This window comes from Trachinotus anak, unplaced genomic scaffold, assembly GCF_046630095.1.
Source record: "Trachinotus anak isolate AG129_WGS33_773 ecotype Australia unplaced genomic scaffold, CSIRO_AGI_Tana_v1 ptg000013l, whole genome shotgun sequence".
Lineage (NCBI taxonomy): Eukaryota > Metazoa > Chordata > Actinopteri > Carangiformes > Carangidae > Trachinotus > Trachinotus anak.
The window spans coordinates 18704413-18729216 of record NW_027273864.1 but is presented as its reverse complement, the minus strand read 5'-3'; the positions used below and the strand labels follow the sequence as shown (position 1 = coordinate 18729216).

Genomic DNA, 24804 nt, shown 5'->3' with positions numbered 1-24804 from the left:
ATTTTATCAATATCACCCAACCCTGTTTCCATAATATCTAAAAGAAACAATCTACTTTTATTCATTGCACAATGTTTTCACTGAGCACTGGAACCAGATTGACTGTTTGACTGTAGAACACATAATTTTTCATCTATCCATGTCCATTTATCTTTTATTTCAAATGGATAGATACAGTATTTGGAAAGAACTAACTCTGAGACTCAAAGTGCCAGCACACTGTGTATTATCCTACTGCTGAAGTTGTGAAGGATCTCTTAACACACATTTTTTTTTGTGAAGTGTACTGCCACAACATGTAAACTTACACTCAAAATAAACTTACATATACTTAAAAAGATATTTTTGTGAAAAAAGGACCATCTGTGCTTTTTGAAACGCTGTTAAATTTTAAGCACTGCATTTTTATGTATCATTTTTCTGAACTTTTATTTTGAAATCCCATAAATTGCCCACTTGATATCAGGTCCTAAATTCCCACTGTATCACCTGTGTAATAAGGATCATGACAGAAAATAATTTGAATTTAAAAATATTAAAGGTTAAGGACACCATGTAGCCTGGATTTGCCTGGGTTCTTCTTAGCTATTCATGGATGCACAGATGGCACCAGCCTTCAGGCCCATTATGCTCACACATGAATCTAAGCAAGGTACTTAATTGGCATGGTTTCATGTTAGGCTGCAGTGTGGACAGGACCTGACTCCGAGCCACTGCCTGCTGGAGAGGAGACCAAGGCACCCTGGCGTCTGCACAAACCTCCTTGCGTGCAGACTAACTTGTACATCATTATTGCCCCATCCCGGTGTTTGTGTGTGTGTGTGTGTGTGTACGGGTCTGACAGGCTGCCTCTCCCAACTCCACCACACCACGAACCGAGTTACTGAGGAGGCTTTCGACTCAAGCCTCCATCCGCCATTTTCAGCAGATTGAAAGCAGGTAGAGCACAAACATCACAAGTCCCCGGTCAAACAAAGCAGGTAAGTGCGCGTAATGAGTAGCCTAGACCCAAAATAAGCCACCCAGCGACAGGCAACATTGAGGGAGGGAGCATAAAAAAAAAAAAAAAAAAAAAAAGCTCCAAGCACCTTAGCTGCGGCCAGCATCGGGAAGAATAAGGAGAGCGGTCGGTCTGCCTACAAGGGTAACAATAAACTGCATCCTTCAGGCGCTGCACGCTTCACATATCCGTCTGTTTTATTTGTCTTTGGCAACTTTTCTGATGATGAGCAGAGGCCGAACGCTTTAAAATCCGCACACGCCCACATTAAAACCTCCTGCTCCGTTTGTTACTTGAACTTCAGCAAGGAGGGATTTAAAAATGTCTGATCACAACTCCAGCACCAGCACCAGTGGGTTATGGCAAAAAAAAAAAAAAAAAAAAAAAATCAAATGAACCTCAATGAAATGGACAATGAAAAAAGTTCATGCACTTGATCTAAGAGGATATTAAAGAGCCTAAGTTAGAGAGGAAGGGTTATTGTCTCCTATCTGCCTTTGAGATAATATTAACAGAGCATCATCAAGTCTTTCAGGTCATAATATCTGCTATTGAGCCATGTGGGAGATGCATGGGTTTTTGTTTTTTTTGTAATGAATTCAGTGTGGTGTGTGAGCCTAGCCTCGCAACACATGGCTCAGCAGCTTATTGTGTTTCTGAACAATTGGCTTTTCTGTCAATTGGGACAAAAAGCAAGCTACTAAAGCATAGCAAGTGCCTGTGATGGGAACATTTTGAATAGTCTGTATGTCTCTAAATGCAATAAAGTTGAGAGTAGATTAATCGATTGGTGGATTGACAGAAAACTAATTGGCAACTATTCTCATTGTCCATTAATTGTTTGAGCCATTTTCTAAGCACATATTCACTGGCTCCAGCTTCTCAGATGTATGGATTTACAGTTGAAAACCTCATCTTGGGCTCTGGGAAGTTGTGACGAACATTTTTAATTTCATCAGCTGAAGCTCTAAAAGAAACCCAAAACAGCCTATTTGGATTTATGGGCTACTCTTCTCATGAAAGGGGCTTCAAACTGGTTTGTATCATCGGCTGACGAGGGAGAATGTAATATATTTAATATGCTGTCAACCTGCGGGTAAGTTTTTACATGTCACGTTATGTCCATGGTGAGGAGGCACAACACAGAGGTCTCTTGTCATGAACCTGGATGGAAATAAGTCATAGTAGATTTTGTTTTCATCTGGTGTCATGTTTCATACTGTAAAAGGCAGTTGTATTAGAAGGTTGGTGTGTTGCTTTTGCTGAGATGCAGTTGCCCTCTTTGTAATGAATCCACTTTGAGAAGACCCATCCACCCATTTCTTAATATACTCTAGATTTACAGCGTTATCACATGGACTGTATAGTTACAGTCCACTGAGACTGTGCCTGCTGTCTTTTGGAAACCCACCTGAAGAGGTGAAATCTCCTCATATTTAAAACTGAAGATAAATTTAACATGTCATGGATAATAGTATTTGACATGTTCACAGTGTTTTGAGCCTTTCTGATAAGAAATGAAATCTGCTGCTTGTCATGTATTGTAGGTCATGGCTATCACTGGAGGGACAGTGGAAACTCTGGATGAAATTCCAGCCCACGTGTGGAAGGGTTTGCCTGACAGTTTGTGCCTCAGACCTTCTGCTATTAATCAAAGCCGCATCGGTGAGTAAAAAACAGTGTCTGCTCTGTTTAGAAAACAGCTACTTGAATATCTTTTAACAAATACCGGGCTGATTTCCCCTTGCAATTCATGAGTTGTACGTCTCTGAAACCTTTTGTCTGCAACCTGTGATGCTGGACCACAGTGAGACCAAGCTACAAAGGAAAAACTTTATAGCTTCAGTTGATTTTTTTAAAAATAATTTTGTGGCTGGATGTTGTCAACAGGACGGAAATCTGAATGCCAGTTAGGTTCAGTTTTTGGTGACATAGTCGGAAATGTGTAAACAGTATGTTTATTATTGAAGTCATATTTAAAGGTGGTGTTATACTGAGAGGTGAGAGGTGTTTCTAGGTGTTTCTAATTTGCCCTAGGCTGTATGGGTGTACCTAATAAAGTGGACACTGAGTGTATGTATGAACAAGAAAATTAAAGAAATAAATATTTAAGTACACTTTTTCCCCAGTAATTGACATCAGGCAAATACAACAAAGAGTATAATTGTGAGAAAGTGAATGAATAAATAAATAAACATACAAATAAAAAATAAATCAGTATTGGATAGGTGCTTAAAAGCAGCCAGTCATATTTTAATACACTCAGAAAAATCATTTAACTCTCTGGTCTTTTTAGTATAGAATATTTTTTCAAATTTAAGAGGATTGGATTAATCCCATCACATTGTTGATTTAATTCATTTATCATTTAATTCTAAGGAAAAACTAATATAATGATACTTGTAACCTCGACCTCCCGTTAAACAAAATACTCTGTCTTTGTACACAGTCACATAAATATTAAGATTTAAACAGAGGTGTAGGGGAAAACAAATCAAAAGCATAATCGGTTTTGAACAAGTCTTAGGGTCGAGGTTGTGAGTCAGAACCAGTTGTTATGACAAGTGTTTGTAGCTGTTCTGAACGGCAGCACTGGAAGGAGGAGTGCAAAGTGGGTCATTGTAGGTGGGGTGCACACAGTGATCTTTTAAATAACCACATTATCAGACAATCTCTCCTGGAAGGCATTCACCGTGTTGTTCACATGAAAAGTGAAAGTGAAAGAACTGTTTCTATCAGGAGTGAAAAACAGAGAGCACAGCTGGTTCACACAGCTTCTCAACTAAAACATGGAGTAGTTGTGAATTTTGGATTGTCTGTTTTGGAAGCAACCACAACACCACAAAGGTTTTTGGGGGTCTCAAAGGTATGAGACATTTTTCCTCATTTTTATTTTCAGGGGTCTGGGCCACTCGGATCATTCCTAAGGGCAAGAGGTTCGGGCCATTTGTTGGAGAGAAGAAAAAAAGGTCCCAGGTGACCAGTAATGTTTACATGTGGGAGGTATGTTACAGGTTGCTCTGTTCGCTACTTTCCCTGAAACACTTACCTCCTTCTTTGTGGTAGTCACTGCAGAGTTCAAACGAGCCCAACTACATTCTGCATCAAGTACAGCACCTACAGTTCCAAAGAGTTTGCACTAAAGCTATAAAGTCGGCTGTCAGCTCTTGTAGGCAGACAATACGTTAACGCAATCATCTGGAATTTTCAAGGCTCAACAACTGTCCTGGAGGAAAATGAAAAGCTTTTGTTATTACATTGCTATGACAAATTCAGCCTCCAGCTTCCACTTTAACAGAGGTGATGCAATTGAGTGCTCCTATTCAGGTTTTCTAAATAGATTAATATATACATGTATATTTTTACCTGTGTCCTGCAGGTTTATTTCCCAGCACGTGGCTGGATGTGTGTCGATGCCACAGACCCCATGAAGGGGAACTGGCTGCGATACGTGAACTGGGCACGCTCCAGTGAAGAGCAGAATCTTTTCCCGTTGGAGATCAACAGAGCAATTTACTACATAGTTTTAAGGGTAAGTTAAACACACATTCATAACGCTTAACAGGTCATACATCCAGTAGAACATGCACAGAAAAATGGACATATGAATAACAAGATGTGTGAAAAGTCTTCTGGGTTGGATTACTTTTCAAAGAAGGCACACAGGAAGATTGTTATGATCTGAGAACCACAATTACACTAGGTTACATACAGTATATCAGCATTAAGTATTTATATAAAAGAAAAAAAAAATCAAGTTAGTATCTGTAATTCTACTCCCTCTACTACATTTCAGACTAGAAACATTGCATTTATTTAACAGAGCAGTTACTTGTTACATTGCTCAACAATGTCATGAGCTTATGAAATACAATTCACATTTACTTCCTGTATAAAATAGCTAGAACTAGCTCCATCTTGACCAGCTACAGCGGATAGATACTACCACACCCTGATGCATCAGTATTATCAATATAATAATCGAATAGTACCACAATAATAAACCACTCTCTGAAATTTTCTGCAGAAAGAGTTTCTGACAATACTTCGCTAGTTGTGCTTGAGTAAGATTTTCATACATGCATCATTTTGAAATGACTAACTGTAAAGTATGGCTTGAAACCTAACAGCCATTGGAAATTATGCAAATGTGAGAACTGGTTAAACTGAGTCATGGTATTACATCCCTGTTCCAGTGGATGTGCTACATTCAACATACTACGCAAAGTTTGAACCATTACAGAATATAATGCAGCAGACTATGATTAAAAAACACTGTCAAATTCCATACACCCACTAGACAGATTAGATGCACAGTGGCCCAAATACCCCCCCCCACCCCCCTTGCCGGGCTGTGATTGGTGGCCGACCTCATCTCTCATTGTTGCAGCCTATCGGGCCGGGAGAGGAGCTGCTGGTGTGGTACACAGTGAAAGACAACCCTGAGATAACAGCTGCACTGGAGGAAGAAAGAGCCAGCAGTCTGAGCAGGAAAAATTCACCCAGGACGAAGCGAGGTGAGGCCTTACTCTTACCCATGATGACATTTCTTCTTGGTTTTATCCTCGGACGTGCGCGGTGCACACATGCCACGCTTAGTCAGCCACGAGTTGATTTTCTCTGCAGCTCAGTCGAAGTTGTGTCTGGCGAGCTAGCTAGCTGCAAATGAAGGAAGGCTAGTGGGAGCTAACGTTAACGGTTGCGATGTGTGGGGCTTCTCTCCACTTTCATACCCGACCTATAACTCGTCGCTGCGAGCGGATTCAGCTCTAAATAACGACCGGCGAGCCAACCCGTTCGCCATAAAACATCCCGTGTAGCCATTACACGAGCATCTGAGCAACTTTTTAGCAGCTTTTCCTCCTCCTGTGGGTCCTGACGTTGTCGAGGATGTGACCTTCCTTGAGTTCCTAAAGCATGAAAGCCATCCATCGGCGAGCCTGTCTACATGATGATGGCCTAGCAGGGTAGCTAACTAGCTGGCTGCCTTATCCGACTGGAGGCTAGTTAAAGTACAGGTGTAGGATAACAACCTATAATACAGACTTTATATCTCGTGGCGAGTGTTTGAAATTATCCTTCACCTCGATTTGGGTCCAGAATAACCAGTTCATCGAGTTGTCAGACTTGGTTTTGCATGCTAGCATTAGGCTAAACGGCTAAGTCTGAACACACGGACATCTCCGTGTACAGGAACAGATGGCAAACTGTATGGAGTAAATTATTATTAAAATAATTATTATATCACCATGGGGGGGAGATGGTTAACACTATGTGGCATATTCTAACCGGTCGTTCAGGTGTTACAAGCTGGTTTGATCGAGCATTAACATTTCGTGACTTCAGACATCAAAACCTAAAAATAACACCACAGAAACGTCATTTAGTTAACCTTTTAATTGATTTTTTGAATAAATCAATAACAGACTCAAACGTGCTGCTGATAAAGTGATGGATATAACATCAACTGAGCTCTTTATTTACCAAGAAACACATTTAAATTCGTCCATATGAACTTTGGACATTGTGTTTCCTAAAAAAAAACAAAACAATTAGATCATGTGGTTAATTCAGTGCGTGACTAAGAAGAAGAGGGTAAAGTGATGAAAATGTATATATTCTTACCTGTTGTGGTCTGTTTTTGACTTAGTTTTGGCTTCACCTGTTTATATTTGGGGCTAAGGCACATTGTGTCATATAGTGTAATATATCATACATTAAAGAAATATACATCAACATACATACATCAAAGAAATCCTGTTGAAAATATAATACCACCGAGGATAAAATAGCCCCTGTGTAGTTATTATGTCATTAAGATTTTTATTAAGATGTTATTACATCAACAAGTGAATATAGGCAACATCCAGAAAGTCACATCTGTCATTGTAACTCCTGAAATGTCTGTGAAATTAGGTAGTAAACCAAATTTGAGGGCTGCAAGTCGTGAGGTTTTATGCCCTTTATTTTACAGGCTTGTTAATAAATGAGCTTTGCGTTATTTTTTTGTGAGAAGACGTTGTTTAGTTTTCTGTCTAACCCTAAAGGCAGTATCTTCTAGGACATCATCTCTCTTTACTGAAGTGAAATGGCTTCTGGCAGGCATGTAGTTGCTGTACTGCATAGTTAACCTTGATGAAGTTAGCCTGCCTAGCCTGTTAGTTTCATTTTAATATCAAACATCCTGCATGTTACCTAAGCTATCTATGCCAGAGTTGGTGTAGGTGTCAGCTCAGTGAGTACTAGATATAAAAAAAGATAATGACAGAAAAGGCTACGACTATAAAATGCTAGTGCAGTTAGATTATGAATATGTTTGGTTAGTTAAGTTGCCGCTGTAGATTTAGCAGAATGCCTCTGACCATGCTGGTCAGATGACTGACCTGCAGCATTTGTTTCTCTGGTATGAATTAGGCTTTGTGGGCCAGGTCAGGTGACCTTGTTGACACACTCCTATGATGGAGACGTGCCAGGGAAGCCTCTTGAGTTAGACCTGGCTTAGAAATTCAGAATAGTATCATGTTAGCAATTGTCTGGGGCTCAATTTGATGTTATTTATCAATTGTCGTATTTATATTACTGATGCATGCAAGCCCATATTAAGTAAAATGTGAGGCTGCTTAAAGATATTCCTCGAGGTTAGTTCATACATTTCAATTTGAATTTTAAAGCAGTAACTTTTTAAAGTTTTCTTTATGGCTTTTTAATAATTTACTGTGGTAGTATGAGCACATGAGATGGAACTGTAAAACTGAGTTAAAGGTCTTGTTGACATAGGTTTCATGTGTTATCTTAAAAATCTGTTGATCCTTTTGTAGGTCATGTAAAAAAGTTTGTTTTTCAAGGAGCTGTTGTGTCCTTTTACCTGATTGAAGGCCATTTGATCACTGGAATTAGTTTGCAATATGTAACCTAACCCAAAAATGTATTTTTAACCACTTTCCAATGATCTTGTGAGAAATTGTATTTTGTAAATAAATATTTATCATCAATACGATAAAGTGACTGTTTAAATCAGTTTCTTAATCAGTTTTATTAATACTTTGTTGTAGAAATTTCTGCCAATTAAATATTTGTGAGAAATAATTAGCACTGGCAAATGATTTTATGATGTTGTAATCAGTTTTCTACACTTTTTATTCATAAACCTGTATTTTTTTTTTTGTCATCAAGCCTGATACAAACTGATGTGTGTGTTTGTGCTGACAGCCAGGAGAAAGCTGCTGGAGAGAGCCAGACAGTCGGGTTTGGGTGGATTCAAGAAAACAAGTGGAACCAAACCTACTGTCAAGGAGATGTGGGATGGAGACGAAGGTAAGTTGATATATTGTCATGATTAAGTGTAAATTAGCACTGTTCAACTGAACATGTCATAAGGAGCACAAATTGCTATTCATGATTATTTGTTAACAGGTTTGAAGGAGGAGGAAGATGAGAGGCCAACAGCCTTGGCGACCTCGCAGGAACTCCAGGAAACCCATGCGAGGGGAAGCACTGACCATAAAGATGAACAGTATATATCAGCAGGATTGATGGACAGGGGAAATAAGGAGGAGGACCAGGAGGAGGACGAACAAGAGGAAGAGGATGAGGATGTTGATGATTTGATGGATCCAATTGAAGCACAGCAGCAAACTGCTCAGCATTCACCTGCAGCTAATTCCATGCAAAATAAGCAGCCTGGCCCATCGCTGACCTGTGGTGAAGAAAGCCATAAGGATTCAGAGCTAAAATTAGAGTCTTCCTCATTTAGAGGGCAAGAACCAGAGGTCGATCCTGATCCTGATCTTGACCTTGACCCTGACCCTGACGGTGACCTTGAAAGTGATCCACATGGAGAGTCATATCCCTGTCAGTACTGTGAACGTCACTTCTCCACCAGACAGGGTCTGGAGCGTCACATACACATTCATGCCATCACCAACCAGCAAACACAACTGTTTAAGTGCCGGTACTGCAGTAAATCTTTTGGCTCACAGGTAGGGCGGCGCCGGCATGAGAGAAGGCATGAGAGTGGGCCTAAGAAAAGGCCCGGTTCTCTGGCTGGCACTGCCAGTCTACTCAGTCCCATTGTGCAGACAGATGTCTCAAGTCCCGACTGCACCAGCCCAACTAGTCAGTATATAGCCATAGGGTCCCAGTTTACTGGAGGAGCTCTGCACAACTCTGAGATGCAGAGAAAGGAGTTGGGGCCCCATGCTGACCGCCCCTTTATATTGGATGAAAATGGGGAGTCAAAGGAACTCCATCCCTGCAAGTATTGCAGTAAAGCTTTTGGCACACACACCAACATGCGGCGACACCAACGCAGAATACATGAACGGCACTTGTTACCAAAGGGAGTTCGTAGGAAAGGAATGTTGCTGCAAGAGGCGTCGGCACAGCAAAAGCAGCAGCCTGATGAGTCCCCCAGTGCCAGCCCTCCGCTCGTCTATGAGCCCAGCGCAGACACAGAAGATGAGGCAGACAGAGACGATTATGCAGTTGACATATCTAAAAACATCTCTGAGAACTTGAGCTTCTACATCGATGGCAAGATTGTGTCCAGCAGTTCAGTGAGCAGCTGTGAGGTGATAGAGGTGGACTCCAGATCTGCAGCTTTGTTTGGTCTGGACACGGTCATAATCAGCCCAAATCAGATCGGTCAAGCACTGAAGGTGGAGGGGAGAACTAGTGCTGCAAAACAAGTCTCCAGCATTGGCCAGTCAGCAGCAAAGAGGAGAACATCTACACCCCCATTTGTCCCCAGCCTTAAAGTGGAGACAGAATCAGTGTCTTTCACAGGCTCTTCATCATCTTCATCATCCTCTACATCCTCCTCATCTAACTTGCTAGTGGGAGGACTATTCCAACAAGCCACAGATTCATCAGCATTTCAAAGAGAGAAAACGGTTTATCTCTCACCTAAGCTCAAACAGCTCCTTCAGACACAAGATATTCAGAAATCCACCATTACCCTGATAACAGAAAGCCATAGACTGGCCTCTCCGCTGTCAGTCACGCCGCTGCAGGGGGGTTCAGGCAGGTTTAAAAGAAGAACTGGTTCTCCCCCATCATCTCCACAGCTCAGTCCTACTTGTAAAATGGAGAGCTGTAAAGCTGAGGTGGCAGGCTCATACACCCTTAAGGTGCCAAAGGTGGAAAGCAACAGTTCATCACCTCCTGGGAGCCTACTGGACAAAGATGATGGGGATAGCCTGAGCCCTTCTGGAAATAGTATGCATAGCCAAACTTCTCCTAGTAGCGGAGGAAATTCCTGTAATCAACAGCCCTTGGATCTGTCAAACTCTGTCAGCAGGAAAAGTGATAGTTTGAACAAGGTGCTTGGGGATTCAGCTCTTGATTTAAGTTTGCATCGTAAGAGCACCATCGAGTCTGAATCAAAGGGAAGTCCAGCACCACAGCCCTTAATAAAAAAGAGAAAGCCTAATACCAGCATGCTTGAAAAGGTGTTAATGAATGAGTATGTAGGTCTAACTTTGCCAGGAGAGGAGGGCCCCTCAGCCTTAGCAAACCTAAGTTTTTTCCATTCTCGTTCTCCAAATCTTGCATCAGAGTCTGCCCACCCCTCTCCGCCCTCTTTGACCCCTGTCACCATGAACCCGTCTTCACCCGGCACCTCTAGTGTGACATCTCCAACACCGCCTCCTCCTGTGCTACCAACCATACCGTCTCCACTGGCTATGCCTAGCTCTCCTCTCTCTCAGCCTTCAGACTCATCTGCACAGAGACCTCTTCCTGTCCTGTCGCCAAAAATGTCTCCAAGATCAGATGAACACAAGCCCCTATCAGACTCCGAGGAGATTTTGTCAGCTGAAGAAAACAAAGATGAGGAAGAGGACCATATCTCTGAACCGATGGACTCCTCAAACACTCCACCTAAAGACCCCCTTAATTGTTCAACAGCAAGCCCTCCTGAGCCTGCATCAGTAGATCAGCACACTACAGAAGATGTCTCTGTGACTACAACTTGTTATAGTCTGCTAAATGGAAAATTGAACCAAGACCTTGACTCAGTAGCCGAGATTTCTTTGAAATCTGACTTTGCTGCCCTGCCACCCCAACCAGAATCTTCATCTTCCTCACCATCTCCTTCTCCTGCATCACATGATCCATCCCCATCACCTGTCCCACCATCCCTCCATCAGATTAAGATAAAAGAAGAGCCCGAGCACTGCATAGACAAGTTGTCAGTTATGAATCATGCACCTCAGGATGGTGTTGACACTTCACCGCAGCCTGCTGCTCTTGATAAACCTTCTGACAAATCCTCTGCAGCAGAGGAAGTTGACTCAACATACTGCAAGACTTTTGTGTGTAATGTCTGTGAGGAGCCATTCAACTCCATCAAAGAGCTCAGTGGACATATCATAGATCATGCTGCAGACTGGCCTTTCAAGTGTGAATTCTGTGTGCAGCTATTTGGTGACGCACCCGCTTTGCTGGCTCACCGGACAACACTACACGGAGTGGGCAGGATCTTTGTGTGCTCCGTTTGTTCCAAAGAGTTTGCCTTTCTCTGTAACCTCCAGCAGCACCAAAAGGATCTGCACCCAAATGAGATCTGTTCAAATACTACTGTAGAGAGCGGCAAGCTCAGGCCACAAAACTACACAGATCCATCCAGAGCCAAAGAGGAAAGCAGTCCCTCAACACCAGCACCAGAGATGACTGATGACCCTGCTCCACTCAATGACTCGGATTTAGCAAAAGAAGAACCTGATGTTAATGGAAATCATGCGGAGGATGGAGCAGAGGACCCTAATGAGGAGCTTTACACTACAATAAAGATCATGGCCTCGGAAGGAGGGAAGCCGAAAGGCCCAGACGTTCGCCTTGGCATTAATCAACACTACCCCAGTTATAAACCACCCCCTTTTCCTTATCATAGCCGTTCCCATGCTGGCTCTGTGGCCTCGGCTACTAACTTTACCACCCACAACATACCACAAACCTTCAGCACTGCCATTCGCTGCACCAAGTGTGGCAACAGCTTTGACAACATGCCTGAACTGCACAAGCACATATTGGCCTGTGCCAATGCTAGTGATAAGAAGCGTTACACTCCCAAGAAAAACCCCATCCCCCTCAAGCAAATAGTGAAGAGCCCTAATGGAGTCGTGTCACCCACAGCAGCCACTGCAGGCCAGAGTGCTTTCCGTAGAATGGGTCAGCCAAAGAGACTTAACTTTAATCAAGATACTGGTAAAACAAAAATGAGTGCCCTTAATAAGAAGAAAAACCAGCTTGTTCAGAGGGCAATTTCACAGAAAAATAAAGCTGCCACTACTGCAAAGAAGGCTACCGTTAAAGTTGAAGAAGAGCAGGCCTCTAATGTGTGCCCCCACTGCAGCCGGGAGTTTACTTATCCTGCAAGTCTCAGTAAACATATGGTAGTCAGCTGTCCCATGAAGCCTGTTGTGAAAAAGGGCAGAAAAGGTCTAGCAGAGGTAAAAAAAGAGGCAGTGTCAGTGGTAGATAGAAACGTAAATCTTAGGAAGAAAGCTTCAGACTGTGAAATACCGCAGACAGAGCTGGGGCCTAAACCCCTGGGAAAAACTAGAGCTCGTAGCTCTGGTGCAGCAGACCCTGAACCCTCCCAGGCAAGCAAAGGAAAAACTGCTGCTACTCTCGGGCGACTAAAGAGGCCTGCTTCGTTCCCAACCCCAGTTTCTGCTAGCAAAAAAACGAAGAAGAGCCAAGTTCAGTCTCTACCTCCCACCCTGTCATCCCCGGACACTCCCAGTGACACTGCACAACAACGGCCAGCCATGAGAATGCAGCGTATGGGTAAGGAGGCAGCACCCAAGAGATTAGCAGAGGCCAAAGCTCCACTACCACCACAGCAGCTGAAGAAAGAGGAGCGGTTCTCCCTGCGAACAAGAGAGAGAGTAGGTGGTCCAGTCACCAGGAGCTTACAGATGGCCAGTGCAGCTCCTCCTGCTGAGGTTAAAACTGAGGAACCCCCAATTCTAGAGCCAAAAGAGACTCAGGTGAGAGATGAACCTTTTTCTCTTCTTCATTTGCATATATTGGTTACAAACTAAACTTAAGGAACCTTCAAAAATATTGCGTTTTATTGTCCAATAAACAATGTTTCTCCAGAATTGAGTTTTTTCAGATAAACTAATTATTTTACTTTTCAATTTGAATAAACTATGAAAAATCTATTTGAATATTTGAAAACGCACATAGCTGCAAACAAGGCTGTTTTACTTGGATCATGAAACTTCACATTTTGAAGATGTATAGTTTTCGCAAGGCAGTGGTAATTCAAAGAACTGAATTTAGTTGATACATTATCAGATTGTTGGAAACCTGTTACAGGTCTGTTTTTTCCTGAGGTGTTACTTGTAGAGTTATTCTCATTTTATTTTCATTTTTTCTTCCAATATTTTCTTGATTAATCACTGTGTTTATGAAATATCAGAGAACAATGAAACATCCCCATCACAATGGACTGGAGCCTCAAGGTGATGGGATTAAAATGTCCAACCAACAGAACAAAACTCAGATATTCAGCTAACAATGTTGAGACAATGAAAAACAGCAAATGTGTGTCAAAAATTATCAAATTGTTACTAATTAATTCTCTCTGTCAGTTACTTGATTTATGAACTAATCATTACAGCTCTGTGTTGTTAATCTTTGTTTGTTACAGGAGGTGCTGATGAAGTGAGCCAAGTGGACGTTGTTGAATTCCTGGGAATACGGTGCCCACGTTCTCAGGCAACGCTCTGGACTAATCAAGGCACTGACAGCACTGAGGATGACCTCTTGTGGTGGGCTTATTCACTCAGAATAAGTGAAGTTTGCTTGTCTCATCTGCCTTTGTTGGATTTAAGGAGGGAACCCCTCTATCTTCCATCTATCTTGTGAACTGAACTGAGCCTCGATTTTTAGCCAGCCTTGCAAAAAAAAAAGAAAAAAAAAAAAGGAATAAGAAACTGTAAATGACATTGAGTTAATATATACACTATGTGTCATTACTTGACCCAAAACAGTAACATTAGGGCTCCGTTATTTTGGAAAGCTGATATATTGCAAATGGCAATCATGTATCAGTTAGGGTTAGGGAAACTTGTTTATTCTTTCGTTCCTTATTTTCCCCCTTTCGTTGTTTAGATTTTTGGATGTTTCCAGAGTCTCTTAATGCATGTGCTGAATAGAGTATGAACTAGATAAAGCCAATTTCCATGTCTCCCAATGGGCACCTACTTCAGTTTATACATGATTTGCAAAGTATGTATGTTTGATTTAAATTTCTGTAGTCATTATATTGTAGAATATATCTTATTGGTGTATTTTTTTTTTGTTTGGGAAACAAAAATGAAAATGGCAGTTGTTTACTGCAACAATTGGTCCTCAGGAACACTGTATATGTGTGTGATAGGTATGTGAATGGTTATGGTTGGATGTGTGGCCTGACAGCTATTCCTTTGGTCTAAATCTCAAGTATGTCTATTTTTACTTGCTTTCTGTTTTTTGTTTTGTTTATCTGACATTAGCAAGTAATTCCAATTGTAAAATGGTGGGAATTATGTGTAAACTCCATAAACAATGTCCATCTTGAAAATAACTTTTAATATCACTCATACAGCCCAGTGTTCTTACAGCACTTTAAAACAAAGCAGGATAGGTATGATTGGCTTAATTAAACAGTGAATAATGGAATGTACTCAGGTCTGTTGCACTTTGCAGACACTGGTAATTTGCGCCAAATTGGTGCAAATCATTCATCTAATCTCAAATACTACTTTTAAAGGCCTTTCTGTCAGCAAATCACTAAATTGGGTGTCTCTGTTAAGCAATTTGATAAATGAAAATGACACATGAACCTACTTTTATAGCCAAAATGCATCATAATCACTCAGATCCTCGGAGTAAAGTTGAGTGCTGCAGTATTTTTTATTTTTTTTGTCCGTTCGGAGTGGACTTCTTAAAGTTGCTTCATGTGTCGATTTTCTTAGAACAGCAATGCCACAGTAATGTAATGATTTTTGCTCTGAGGACAAAGTCATCTTTGTTTCAGTGAGTTGATATATTTGGTAAGACTGTACATGATGAAAATGTCTCTTAGTCCCTGCCAGTGAAAAGCTTCTTATTTTTAGTTTTATAGTCTCTCCAGTGCTGACCCCACTTTTTCACTCTTAACCATATTCATTGTACCACAGAGACAGACACACAGGCAGTGCTTAAGCGCTTGTAGCATGTTATGGTAAAATAAATTGAACAATATGATTTGAAGCTAATTTATATTTCCATGAGAAATTTTCATGTTTTGCCTTTCAGCATCAAGATTATGTATTTAAGGATGAACAAAGACAAAAAAATCCCAAATGACCTCAAGTAAGACATTACTGTAATTGACATAATAAAAATTTTTTTTTTTTTTTTCAATTTGTGCAATGCTTTTATTTTTACTTACAGGCTTCCCAGTTATACCCAGCTCTGCAAGATATGAGTATAAACAAGATACACATGTAATAGGTGGAAATTGTTCTCTAATATTGAGCTACTTTAACCCTCAAAGACCGTTTTCGCCCATTAGATTTGTATCCTTTATAGTAATGGAGTTTTCAAGTTCATGATTTAATGTGCCCTTCATTTCTACGTTATCATAGTTTACTCGTCCTGTAAAAATTAAGAATTACTTTGTGGAAGTAGATGGAGAATGTGATTAACTGCACTCATAAGTGGGTCTGACTCCTTGAAGACTGTTTTATTCCCCAAGACTTTTTTTTTTAACAGACACCCCACCATTGCAGCTGTAATAAATTTTTTCAGACTACATTTGCTGATTGCCTTCTCTACTCACCTGCCAGGTCATGAAAAAGAAATTTTAATTTCCATTTTATTTGAGTTTGATAGAAATTCACATTACAAGTTGCCCTTACTATGCAGGTCAGGCAGCTGCTACCGCTCAGCATGGCCATTGTCAGCTTGCTAGTTAGGGCGAGATCTGTATCTATTTTGAGAGCAGTGTACTTGTCAGGGAGGTTGATTTGTGAGTCATGCAGTACCTTAAATTCTTACCTTTGCTATGTAGCTCCACATTTTTTTGTGCTCAATGTGGGGACAAAATAAGCAAATTGTGCAAGAGTGGTTTGTTATTCAAAGATTCTTGATATTTGCATTTTTATCAAATTATTTGCAGAATCATTGGATTTTGGACAACTTTGTGAAATGTCAAGGTTTGTGTAGATGTGGTCATATGAGCTTGGCTGTCTCCCATCTTAGTATTTACTGGGTAATCACCGTGTCACATCGTAAGTGTCTTATTGCTTCATATTTTGTTTCTTTATATGGCCACTACTATGCACAAAGTCACACATGTATATTACAGTCATAAATCACAGCAGGATTGATATCGCTAAAGCAATAAAAAAAACGAACCTGTTCAGTATTGTGCACACAATCTTCAATTATTCCTAATAATTCAGCAAGCTACATTTTTGTAATACTCTGGTAGTCAAATAAAACCAGACAGAAACAAAAATTTAATCTTTAAAACCACATATCAGCAAACTTATTATCACATGGTCTAACAACACAAGTGCAGACTTAGTGCATATGTAAACTGGACATATATTGTAATCCGCACATATACAAAGTAGTGGCATTATTATTTGGAAAACTAAAACAGAATAAGTATTAGGAGCAAATGTATTAATAATTTAGTGCACATTTCTTGCCAACTCGCAGCAGTACTAAACTTCACTCATCTTTCAAGACATATTTTTAGTACAATATATGTTTGTAGTGTATATCCTTCCAAAATAAAATGTAGTTTGAGAAATGATATTCTATAAATATTTTAAGAATCCACCCCAGCAGTTTTAAAACTGAACCTTTTCCCATATAAGAATAATAATATATACAATAATGTAACAGTTTGTTTCTGGAAAGAGGGGAAAAAAAAAGGAAGACCAAAGCATCTCACTATCACTGCTAGTCATGTCACGTGTTAACAATGAATTCCCTTTTCAAGCTCTCATCTGACCTGTGTGCATCTGCCAGATTTTTTTTCGTCCAGACCCGATCTGTCACACTTTTGTACCTTAATGAGGAATCAACCACATCGGACTGAAACACGCTCCAAATGTTAGACACAAATTCAAAGAACTGTGATATCGGGTGGAGTGGATCCTTATATAACATGAGCGTATCATGATGATGGATATGGTTATGAATTAAATGCAATCTGTATGTTGGATTTGATCCACAGGCGGGATTTTTCTTTATTCAGTGGGATTGGGAGATGTGTTTATTTGCCCCAGTGCCATGATGGTATAGTTTATGGCTGGATGTTGTTTATGGGTTGTTTAGCTGTGTGTGTGTGTGTGTGTGTGTGTGGGGCGAGTGCTGCACCATACTCATGCTGTCAAGGTGAAATATCACTGCACTCTCTCTTGATTGCTGTGTACGGTGCTTCAGCCCTATTCATAAAAATGCAATTCCATGCAACTCTGTGCCTGGCTTGACGAAATAAACTACGATACACCAGAGAGGCTGATTTAAGACGGAAAAGAGCACCGAGGCTGCTTTAGGGGTTTGTGCTCAATTACCACCATGCAGAGGGTTCAGTTCAAGCAACCATTTGTGAAAAAAAAGCTCAACTTAGACCTGGTATGAACCTACATCATAATCACAAAATACTGCACTACACTACTTGATATTGGTAATGTAATTGTGTTTTTGGGGTTTTTTTCGGAGAAGTTAGCTCATCTGACAAAGCAAATACAGTTTGAGTTGAGACAACCATCCTCCTTTTTTAATCTCAGTAAACCATTGCACGCTGGATTATCTAAACAAGACTGTCTACTGCCAGGGTAGCAGCTCCGTGAGGCTGTGCTGAGCCACAGTGGTGCTGTGAGCTAAATACGAGCTAAGCTTTTTCACTGTACATCATATAACAGACATTAAGCATGCTCACAATGGCGGTGCAAACACACTGATGTTAAACAGATGGATTTTTTTTTTTTTTTTTTACCACATTCACTGCCTTAGTTTAGTGTTTAGGCTTTCTAAGATTTAGTAGTTAGTTAGTGAGTTAGGGGAATGCCATTAGATTTGCAGGTATTTGGTCATAAATCAAAGCACTGCACAAATTGAAATTTTGACTTGATGGAGGCAGGGTATTACAACTGATCCTAAGGGGGGTGAGGGCATGAATGTGTGTGCAGATACAGCAGTCAGGACCAAAGCGGTGGGGGGACTGACTCATGAAAACATTACTTTTATTGTGCACGCATGGTTTTCACAGAACTCCAACAACATGTTAACACATAATGATGTTTTTAGTAATACCTACTTCACTGGAATGCTGCTTTTAAAGGCAGGAAGAGCATACTATACTATGTGATTGTACGGAAGCTGCAATAAATCATGAGGGATATTTTAGTTGAAATATCATACAGCCTAAATTACGCATTTCCGGGCTTCCTGGATATGCAGCAACTAATGATTATCTTCATTTCTAAATAATCTATTCTTTTTTGGAGTAATTTTATGGACTAAATGTTTGGCATATAAAAAAAATCCCTCAAAGTCACAATAATATAAAACGCAGGAAATCATGTTCTCAGCATTTTTATTTATTTATTTTTTTTGAATGATTCATTTCTCTATCTAAATTGTTGCCAATTCATTTCAGCTAATCAACTGATCAACCTAATTGTTCCAGCCTTTGTGTAAACAGTATGGTTCTAGCTTTAAAATGTCAGCCAGTATTTTACTTTATGTTTCTTAAAACAAAAGATCTGGTTGAATACAAGGAATCTAGATCAGACTGTTTGCTGCTATTGAACTGTACGGTTACTTATCGTCTAGAGAAAGATAGCTGCCAGTGACAGAGACACAGTGGGAGGGAATGACAGCTGCTCATACATGACAATATACAGCCTCCTGAAAAAGCTCACTCTGCCCCTTCTTCCCCTTCAAAGAGAATGACATTAAAGTTGATGAAGATGGAGAGGAGATTTATTCTGCTGGGCATTAGTCTGTCAGACTTGAAAGTGAAGTCGTGTCTCGAGTCTTTTCATTGTTTCATTGTGAAACGCTTGTGTTTTGTTTGACCTTAGCATTCTGCAGGTTCTACACATGTGTAGATGCAACCACGTTTTTTTTTTTTTTTTTTTTTACTGCTTCTGGCTTTGTGGTTTTGTTAACATACTTAATGTCACAGTTATTTCCTTTCATGCTTTAAACACTCTGCATGGTTTTCATGTCTTGCCATTATGTTTTCACCTGCAGAACCACCTGCTTTAGTCAGCGTGCCCACCCAGCCTTCCTCCCTCGCTCCCACTGTGGCCCGTTGAGCATCCTGCCATTTCCTTTCAAAACAGGAGGATGTGATGCGAGGATGTGAGTGCTGTGGTCAGGTCTCCGGTGTGCTCGCCTTGCAGAGCAGTGGTGTGAGAGATGGCTCCATGACAATGGGCTTCCTGGCAAAGTTTTTTTTCTTTTTGCTCTGGAGGAAATGGGTCGTTAAACCCAGGTTTTAGAGGCTGCAGAGAGTTAAGACAGTGCAAAGATGTCCCGAGTGTGATAATATGCTGGAATAATTGTGTCAGTCTTGAATGAGGTAGCGGTCTCCATGCCAACTGCTGCACAATGTGTACTATGCAGCTAACTGTGCCTCCAAGGCCTGGGAGGTTAAGACGATCTCGTAACACGTGCTCGTGCCGCTGTTAATTTTCTTATCACAACACCTTCATGTACCTTTTTGCTGAAGCGTGTTTTCACACGTCAGTAAATCAGACTTTTCACTGTGCACAGCTTCACCAGAGCTGTTGCACTACACTAAGAGGCAAGTAGGGGTTTATTTTTCAGTTGAGTATGAGCTAATTTTTATTTTATACTCAGCAGTTTTCTACAATTCCTTTTCAAGATGAAGCCTCTGGAAACCAGCAGCTGTACCAGCCCTACTTTTCACTTTTTATACAGCCCCTCCACTTTCTCATCCTCCTTTTTTCTTCCCTCAGCACCGGGGGAAGATGAAGCACTCGAGCTTGCTAGAATCTGTTTCTCAGCAGCGGCCCGAGCTTTAAGATGGATCGAGGGGATTTGCATGGGGTGGGGTAGAGAGAGAGTAAGAGATGTGAGGGCGAACAGGAGAGGGAGAGAGAGATGTTACTGCTAAGGCACAGCAAATGAGGGCTGTAGAGAGGGGGGAGGAGGGAGAGGGAGGAGAGAAAAGGGGGCATACTCACACAGATCAGAAAACAACAGTCCCGCTCTGTACCCCGGAGGACATACGCTGCTGTCTACTCACACTGAGAGTGAGGGGGCTGGGGGGGGGGGGGGCTGGGGGAGGGGGGTTGACTTTTACCTGCTATAGACGCCGCACTCACCCCTCGCCTCCCCTATTCTTTACTCTCCCCTTCAACCCAGCCTGTCTGGAGCCGCAGAGGACTGTCAGCCCGTACAGACGAAGCACGAGATCAGAGTGCTGGCAGAGGAAGTGTACCTCCAGCTCTGCTACCTGCCTTACCACCCTGTGTTACTCTCTCTCACACATACACACCAAAATGTTCTCGCAGGCACACGTTGAGAGAACTTTCTCTCTCTCGCGCACACTTACATGCTGACAAGAAGGCAGGCAGGCAGGCAGGCAGGCAGGCAGGCACACCCCCTCCCATTATCTGTGCGGCGAGCACTTTTGCTCACATTGGTGTGAGCAGCAAGGGGCTGTGTTTCGCTCCTCAGCAGCAGCAACAGCAGCAGCAGCAGGACGGGTCAAGAGGAGAGCAGTCATCACCAGAGATCACACAGCAGCTTCTACAGCTGAAGGTAAGCCTCCCTCTTCTCTCTCTCCTCCTTATTTTATACCCTTTCCCTCTCTCCTCTTTCTTCCCCCAGTCTTGATGTGACGCAGTCTCGCTGACCTTACCTCATCCCCCTCCTCTCTCTTTCTCCTCAGCGGTTGCCAGTGGGACAGTCATGGAGGACACCCTCACCTGCAGCCATGCCACCTTCTCCCAGGTGTTTGGACGCCAGGGGCAGCTCATGCAAGCCAGTGAGTAGCCACAATCACACACACCCCCCCCCCCCCGCCTCCAGACAAATCATTAGCCCGCAACATGTCCTGCATGTCAGCGTAACTGATCTCCACCCTCAGCACTTTCTCCCCGATCTCAATCTTATTGCTATTTCAATTTAGCTAATGCTGAATGGCGCAACAAACCTCTTCTTAATGCACTAAGATTATAGTATCACAGCCAAAATCTCCCTGAGCTGCTGCTGTGAAATATAGAGACAGTTTTTTGGGGAGAAAAAAGAAAACAGTGTTATTTTTGTGCAGTAAGTGAAGGATCTCTGTGATGTGTGTGCTCATGTAAAGGGTGAAAAGAAATTACCATTTCAAGGTTTTTGTTTTTCACCCTTCATAGATTGTGTGATTGTGATTGCAGCTGATGTTTTTGTCAGTGCAGCAAGTTTCTGAGGTGCAGGTTGGATACATAAGTTATGTAGTCTTGTATTTTAAGCAGAGGGCTACAAAAACACGCACACACAGTGATGAACTCAGGGCTTAAGCTCAGCTGTGTTGGGGGTCACATTTTGGCGAAGGGGGCACTTGAATACACAAAGTGAAGCACAGTGTTTTGTGGATTTGTTATTTGATAACAGAAAAGAAATAAAGGTTTGTTAGCAAAGGACACTTCTATTTTGTTTTTAGTAATTTAGTAGCAGATCTAGATATTTTTTTACTCTCGGGTGTAGCACCAATAGCACAGATTCTTGCTGAAATATATTTATAATGCAGGTGCGCAGTATTAGTGGGGTTGAGTCTAACAGGCTGAAGCACTATTAGAGATGCTCTCAGAGCTCAGACTGATAGCTAAATTATTGAAAACTGAATTTATCAAGATTTTCAGTAGTGCAGAAACATTGAACGCAACCTTGGAGTGGTACAAATGAAGCATACTGCAGTGATCTCGTAATATGTAATACATATGGCCAGAATACATATTCCTCCCAGGAATAGAAAAAAGGGGAGACTGACTTGCCTCCAGAATGACAGTGTCAGCTGCATCCTCCCTCATCTGGCCTGATATTCCTCCTCATAGATTCGTTCTGTGAAAACTTAGTCAACGCCTTTGATGCCTCCACTCGGCCATAAATGCAAAGTGATTCTTCATCCAGTGTTGTGATGGATAATGAGGAGAGCCCAGGGCAGACATCAAAATAAAAGCATCCGTTTGAGTTCCATCCTATACATTGACTTTGCCACATCAGCTCTAAATTCCTGTTTCCCTTCAGCACCACCTGGAGAGACATGTCTCTGGATGGAGTTTCAAAGAAGGGTCATTAACAATAAAGACAGCGCTTTTTGTAGCTAATAATGGCAACACATCAGTCATTTTCCTGAGCTGGAAAATTCATGCTTCTCGACATGTGCTTCTTAATAAGCTGTGTTGCAGGTTTTCATCTGATGGGATTTGTTTTGCCTGTTTGAGTCATGGAGTTATTTGAGAAGATAAACATGAAAATCCGGCACAGTGGATTGTTGTTGTCTTTGCTGATGTTGTTCGCCCCCTCTTTGCACGAGAGCACCCTTTTATAAATAATGCACTTTGTGTGAATACATCCGTGGGCTCAATACTCTGTTGATAAGAGCATATTACTGTTAAAGGGTTGCAGGGTACTGATTAATATTCTGTTTCAGACAGGCAGAATGCTCCAAGCATCTTCACTAAATGAGTGGTTTTTTGAGTGTTGCTGATCTGCTGCATATCCTTCTGGTTTTATGTTTTTGTGGCGTGCAGAGAGAATGACCCTCTCAGGATTTATGTGCAAATAATATGTACACAAAACACAAACATAAAAAAAATACACATTTAATGCAATCTATGAGTACTCATGTAGTATTTATCACATAGAGTGGGTCTGTTTTAATCTGTGTGGATGCATGTTTCACATACTGAATGTGTGACTGACTCGGTCAGTTTATCTGAAGGGCATCACAGTATAAAGGGAAGGTAGAAGAAGAAGAGGGTGTGGCAGGGCTCAAGAATCCATTGCATCATAGCTGACAACTGTGCCAGTTTTGCCTTCAAAATAAAAGCCAGAAAGTTTAGGGGAATCTGAAAATGTATCAAAATATATAGTGGAATAGTAAAATTCCAGTATAAGGAAGAACACCTGTAAAACACTGTAGATATGTGCAATATATTGTGTTGTTCAGTGGTTCCCAACCTTTTTGGCTTATGATTCTATAAAGTGACACATTTGTGACCCATCATCGCATGTTGCATATGTCTATGAGACCAGGACAAGCAAAGTCAGCAAAGCCAAGCTTTTTTATTTCAAAACTTTTAGAGGCCAAATAACTAAAACTACCAACTGTTGTTAAGCAGAAATATGTTTTTATCTCTCTTGTTAATCATCTCACGAGCACTTCAGATTTAACTTGTGACCCACAGGTTGGGTCCCACTGGTGTATGGTATTTAGTAATGTAGAAGATGTTTGAAACAGCTATATCCGATGATCATAAAAATAAATAGGCTATGTCCTATCTGTTTTCATTGGGAGTCTTTTTGTGTAGTGTGTGTATATCTGTTTCATGCAAATTATGTTAGATGATTAGTTGTCAGAGAGGAAGCACAAGCAAAAGGGGTAAATCTAACAGATATGCAAATCACAGTTTCAGCTACACAGCTGTTGTGTTTTGATGTATTGCCCTGAAATTGTGTTTTATCCTAAGTAACTATGAATATTTTTGACAGAAAGACAACAGACCCATCTTTTTGAGAAAATGAATTCGTGAGGAGACAAACAAGGGCTGTTACATGTGCAGCACTATAACAAAATTATAGATGTATTTCAACATTTGGAGATCAAACCACCTCCTCCCCATGTATAGAGTGTGAAGTGCTTAGTTTTTCACTTTCACAGTCAACATACACCAGGCAAAACGGTAACAACTGTCCTATTGGCCTAACAGCATTTTTTCATCTGTGCATTTAGCTACGACTATAATTCTGCCCTGAGCAAATGGCAAGTGAAACCACTGTTTCTGAGAACTGCATGTATTATTCACTACATCTCGACTTTCTTTGTGTTGCCTCCTCATCGCTAGTTGAATTCTCTCCTTTATCTTTGCTTTTAATTTTACCAACACTTTGTCCTACTTTTCGACCTCAAACTGCTTGCGGCAACAAAAAGTTCACAAGGGTTCACACAGCTATATGAAAAAAAAAGCATCATGTGCGCTGTTACTGCATTTGCACAAATCTCTGCAAACACAGGCTCCATCACAGGCACTCCATCTTGCCCGAATGGCTGTGCCCTGACAGTGCAGCGGTTTCACTCTCCTTTCTGCTCCAACGGACCACAGTGATGTGAGGATAGACACAGTGTAAGGTTGTCAGCAGTGAAGTCCACAGAGGCCTGTAATTCTGAACATCTTCATTCTCCCTCTGGTGAAGTATCACCCTCATGTGTGCTCAGGGAGGTCAAGGTGCTGGCTTATCGCCAACGTTCTTATCCCTATTAGGCTCCTGGGCTGCCAGCCATGAAACCTAATAGTAATATCATTCAGAGAGAGAAAGGATCCTTTAAGTGCTTCTTTAATTGAGTCATTTTCAGTGCAGGTGTGTACTGAAACTAATCTCATAAGAGCAAATAGGATTTTTGCCAGATTGATAAACTTTCCTCCCCTGTCTCTTGGCAAAAGTCCAATCAGAGACATTAAATATGCAAATAATATCTATGGCCACTGCTGAATTGCTCTAATACGTCCCTCACACTGGTTTATACTATCTTATGTACATTATTGAACCTGGTCCCTAGGTATTCC

At 41.3% G+C, this 24804-nt stretch overlaps 2 protein-coding genes across 8 annotated transcripts in view; both read left to right on the top strand.

Annotated features, from left to right (window-relative positions):
• The first annotated feature begins 672 nt into the window (after positions 1–672).
• Positions 673–16403, top strand: prdm2b (PR domain containing 2, with ZNF domain b). Of its 4 annotated transcripts, none has more exons than XM_071493998.1 (8): positions 673–939; positions 2548–2665; positions 3900–4003; positions 4380–4532; positions 5391–5517; positions 8210–8314; positions 8414–12993; positions 13662–16403. In XM_071493998.1, exons 2-8 carry the CDS (start codon positions 2551–2553, stop codon positions 13677–13679), a joined length of 5202 nt encoding a protein of 1733 aa, XP_071350099.1. In that variant the 5' UTR covers positions 673–939; positions 2548–2550; the 3' UTR covers positions 13680–16403. The 4 variants fall into 4 exon arrangements, with proteins under 4 accessions (XP_071350099.1, XP_071350097.1, XP_071350098.1 ...); XM_071493996.1 differs by having other exon boundaries at positions 673–980; XM_071493997.1 differs by having other exon boundaries at positions 673–2665.
• Positions 16404–20408: 4005 nt separating this feature from the next.
• Positions 20409–24804, top strand: part of kaznb (kazrin, periplakin interacting protein b) — a 108919-nt gene continuing 104523 nt past the window's right edge. For 2 of the 4 annotated variants that reach the window (XR_011693218.1, XM_071494457.1), the window contains exons 1-2: positions 20409–20794; positions 20925–21020. Coding sequence is in view for 3 of the 4 variants with exons in the window: in XM_071494457.1 (XP_071350558.1) it covers positions 20945–21020 (76 nt within the window). In the remaining variant the exon portion in view is untranslated. The remainder of the gene's footprint in view (positions 20795–20924; positions 21021–24804) is intronic. The other 2 variants (XM_071494456.1, XM_071494458.1) reach the window with 1 other exon arrangement.

Coding starts and splice junctions, on each gene's coding strand:
- prdm2b (XM_071493998.1), top strand. CDS start 2,551: ATGGCTATCACTGGAGGGACAGTGGAAACTCTGGATGAAATTCCAGCC. Junction 2,666..3,899: donor TATTAATCAAAGCCGCATCG/GTGAGTAAAAAA, acceptor TTTTATTTTCAG/GGGTCTGGGCCACTCGGATC. Junction 4,004..4,379: donor GTAATGTTTACATGTGGGAG/GTATGTTACAGG, acceptor TGTGTCCTGCAG/GTTTATTTCCCAGCACGTGG.